Source organism: Syngnathus typhle, linkage group LG14, assembly GCF_033458585.1.
Source record: "Syngnathus typhle isolate RoL2023-S1 ecotype Sweden linkage group LG14, RoL_Styp_1.0, whole genome shotgun sequence".
NCBI lineage: Eukaryota > Metazoa > Chordata > Actinopteri > Syngnathiformes > Syngnathidae > Syngnathus > Syngnathus typhle.
In genome coordinates this window covers 1084222-1088130 of record NC_083751.1, presented here as the reverse complement: position 1 = coordinate 1088130, position 3909 = coordinate 1084222, and the positions used below count along the sequence as shown (strand labels likewise).

Sequence of the window (3909 nt, the reverse complement as noted above, 5' to 3'; positions counted from 1 at the left end):
CTTTGGTATGACCCGGAAGAGGTGGCACCAGCTTCAATGCGCATTACCACTTACTGGTTGGAGTCGTATGAACTGAAAAAAGAACGAATCACTTTAGGAACTTCCTAAAGTGATTCGTTCACTCCCGTTCACTGAAATGATCCCATCTTTTGAACGAATCGTTCACTCACGAGCCAACACTATTGGGAAGACCATGCAAGCACAGCAAGACATTGAAGCTTAATTGCACTGTGATGTCATTTTATTTTTATTTAAAAAAAAGAGGGGAAAATAATGACAGTACATAGCAATACATGTAACAAAAAAAAAAACCACTTCTGTACAAATCCCCAAAAATAAAATACATCTCGGCATCAATTGGTGGATCACTCGAGGTTCTAATGATGCGTGGTTCCAATGGATGATGATACCTGAGGGTGCCTTTGTGCCATGCACTCACACCTTATACATGCCACTTTTCCACAATGTCATTTGATTCAAGAACTTCCCAGTCAGTTAAAAGTTGGAATATTTGGACAAAAACCTTGTGGTACACCTCCAAATAAATTAATCAATGTAATTGCTCCTCAATTTTTAATTCTTTCCTGACATGCTCCCAGACCTGAGGCCCACGAAACAGCTTTGGAATAAACGATGATTCAATTAAAAGCAATCAATTGTCCAGGACTATTTAAATCCACGTTCCCAATAGCCCCTCACACACAAGATAATGTCATTCTCTAAAAGTAAACTCGATGAATCCCAGTGGCGTTGGATGAAGAGGATGCAACCTTTTGTCATGTTAAGTGCTCTCAGTAAGGGAAGGCGGAGACAGCGATGTAGACAATGAAGGTGGTCTGGTACTCGATGCCTCCGTCTTGGCTGTAAGAGAGGGCTCGCACCTTCATGCGGTACGTGCGAGGCTCTCGTAAGGGTCGGGTAGTAAACAGCACCCCTTTCAGGTTCTCGTCTCGAATGGCGAAAGGTAACGTGACGTCCTCGTCCACCACAAGGAAGTTGGTCCGAGGGTGCATCACTCCGTCCTGCGTGTAGGCCACCAGTCGGATGAGGTCTTGGTTGGCGGCGATGCCGAACGGAAGAGACAGGAGCTTGTACTCCAGGGCGTAGGGGCTCAGAGCGCATTCCAGGTCATTTGGAGGACAGTTCTTCAGACAGAACCTGAAACAGATGAGTATTTATCTGTAAAGAGCATGGAACAATTTGGGTTTTGAAATCTATCTAAAATGATTACAATGAGCGAAGAATCCATAGAGCATGCTTATTTAGCAATGTGAATTTGAAAAACTGTAATCTAATCCATTTTATCTGCATTTACCCCGTGGTGGGCTCTCTCTGGTAGTTTGGTGGACAAGGTGTGTCAATGCATTGGTAACTTCCTCTCATGTTGAAGCACATGCGGTTGGCTCCACATTGGATGTTCTGCTCGAGACATTCGTCGATATCTGGAAATACAACGGCATCCAAATGTCTTTTCTGTGCTAGGTTGAAGTGGCCCAGAAGCCCGGCGCTCGCTGGCTCGCTCACCTTGGCACGTCTTGCCGTTGGCCATGAGGTGGTAACCGGCCGGGCAAAGACACCTGTGGCTTCCTGGTGTGTTCATACACTCGTGCTGGCAGGAATCCCTCACCTCGCACTCGTTGATATCTGCCACATAGCGCACAATGCCAGCAGTGGATCATCAAGTTGCCGATCGGAAGGCCTAGAAACACCTTTCAATAAAATGCAATAGCATTTGACACCAAAGCTCTCCATAAAGTTGAACTGTGAGTGGTGGGTGAATTTCCCATCAAGAATTATAATCAGTCGGATAAAATAGCCACAGAACAAACATTTTCCAGTCCACCTTGAATCAGGTGAACCCTGCCTACTCTCCATAGTTACCTAAGCAGCGGCCATCCTCGGACACAAACCCCTGGCGACAAGCTTTGGGGCCCTGATTTATGGGCAGTCCTCTTCGGCTCCGCCCCCTTTGCTCGGCGCTGTACGAGTGATAGCTGCGCGAAGCCAAGTTGCGGTAGAGGCGCTCAGGAAAGGACGTTGGGAAGCCGTACGAGTAACTCCCGTAAGTCGGCAGGCGCTCGAGCCCGGCGCAAGACTTGCCGTCCCCCAGCAGGAAGCGCCCTGGCGGGCAGCTGCAGCGAAAGCTGCCCCGGGTGTTGACGCACCGCTGGGCGCAGGGCTGCGGAAGCCGCTCGCATTCATTTACATCTGCCCAGCGCCGGGAGGAGAGGTGGAGGAAAGAAAGCAGATAGATGACCAGGAGAGAAAGAAAAGAAATGTGGTGGGTGCAGGGAGATGAGGATGGGGGGGGGGGGGGATACATCAGTTACCCCTATGTACACCAACACATTGTGACAGGTTAATGATGTTACAGGCAGGAGTGTGCTGTTACGAAGCAGAGCTGGAAAAAAAAGAAGAAGTCCTAACCACTGAGACGTGGAGAACGGAGCCCTTGACTTCTTCTTCTTATGCTGGAGCAAAAAAGAAAAAGGCACGCTACCATGCATCTTTCAAAGGGAGGCAGTCGGCAGCACTCGAGTTGCGGAAGCAAGCGGCCACCTTTAACAAGACGGCGAAGAGGCGTGTCTGTTTACAAGCGACAGGTGAGTTCGCTTGGAGACAGAAAGGAGCAAAAGATGAAGAATCATCCCTTTGAGATCTCGCAAATGAACGGAACACACGAGCGAGAAACCGAGCTGCTCAGCGTTTGAAAGCCGAAGATGACGGACGTACCGAGACAAGGCCTGCCCACTCCTTGGGATCGGTACCCGCGTGGGCACGTGCAGTGGTAACTCCCTCTGGTGTTTTCACACATCTGGTTGTATCGGCACCGATGGGTGCCATCGTTGCACTCGTCGATATCTACCACAAGTGTGTTGCCGGTCAATGAACACTCCTAGGATGGATGGCTTTGGACTTGAGCCCAGCGTACTGACCTACGCACGTCCCGTTGGCACCTTTGCTCATCCCGGCGGGGCACAGGTCGATGCAGTTGTAGCCGCCACGGGTGTTTTTACACTGCTGGTCGGATCGACAGACCCTCTGTCTGCACTCGTTTATATCTGAAGTGACAATTTGGAATGACATCACTTTCATACAAAGAGGTGCAAAGCATTGGGAAACATGTTTATATGCTCACCGACGCAGCGCCGACTCCTGAGCTGGAAGCCGGGCTCGCAGGCGCAGCGATAACTACCGATGGTGTTCAGGCAAAGTTGATTGCATGGATTGGATTCCTGGCACTCGTTTATATCTGAAGATTTAAAAACAGCCGTCCGTCACTGGAATTGAATGAGTTTGCTGAGGTGATACATTTTTGTCAATGACTTGCATACAATCAAATTCTGGATTCAGACATGGTCTAGTTCCAAAAAATGTTTAGAATTTGACCTGTGCAACCGTGGCCGGCAGTTGTTCTTCTGAACCCGCGGCCGCAGCGCATAACGCAGCGGTATGATCCAATAGTGTTGTCACATTCCTGTCCATCGTGACACATGGTCGCACCCAGCAAACACTCGTCAACATCTAGCGGGGACCAACGTTGGTTTAGGTTAGCACAACAATGGCCGCCCCCTGTCGACGAGCTGCCTTTACCTTGACAGGTCTTGCCGTCAGCTGAGATGGCGAGCCCTCGGGGACACGAGCAGTAGTAAGTGCCCATGGCGTTGTGACATGCGTGAGAACACGGCTTTCCCACTTCACACTCATTCTCATCTGCAATGTATAAACCATCCTTGAGTTTGAGTTTGAGTTTGAGTTTATTCACGTGATATCCAAGACATCCTTCAGCCCATCATCACTATAGCGTGAAAAGAGCCACGGGCAAGAGCACCAACCTGCACAGTAGGGCCCAGCAGAAACCAAAGTAAATCCATGAGGACACTGGTTACTGCGATCACCTGGAATGAA

The 3909-nt window shown here is 49.3% G+C and overlaps 1 protein-coding gene across 3 annotated transcripts in view; it reads right to left on the bottom strand.

Moving 5' to 3' along the window:
- Positions 1–219: 219 nt before the first annotated feature.
- The window catches only part of hmcn1 (hemicentin 1), a 41421-nt gene continuing 37731 nt past the window's right edge, over positions 220–3909 (bottom strand). For 2 of the 3 annotated variants that reach the window (XM_061297346.1, XM_061297345.1), the window contains 9 exons: positions 3837–3899; positions 3595–3714; positions 3391–3525; positions 3140–3253; positions 2937–3062; positions 2734–2862; positions 1525–1644; positions 1316–1442; positions 220–1158 (listed from right to left, as the gene is read on the bottom strand). In XM_061297346.1, the coding sequence (XP_061153330.1) occupies positions 792–1158; positions 1316–1442; positions 1525–1644; positions 2734–2862; positions 2937–3062; positions 3140–3253; positions 3391–3525; positions 3595–3714; positions 3837–3899 (1301 nt within the window). In that variant the 3' untranslated portion in view covers positions 220–791. Of the gene's footprint in view, positions 1159–1315; positions 1443–1524; positions 1645–1881; positions 2209–2733; positions 2863–2936; positions 3063–3139; positions 3254–3390; positions 3526–3594; positions 3715–3836; positions 3900–3909 lie in introns of all 3 variants that reach the window. The other variant, XM_061297349.1, reaches the window with a different exon arrangement.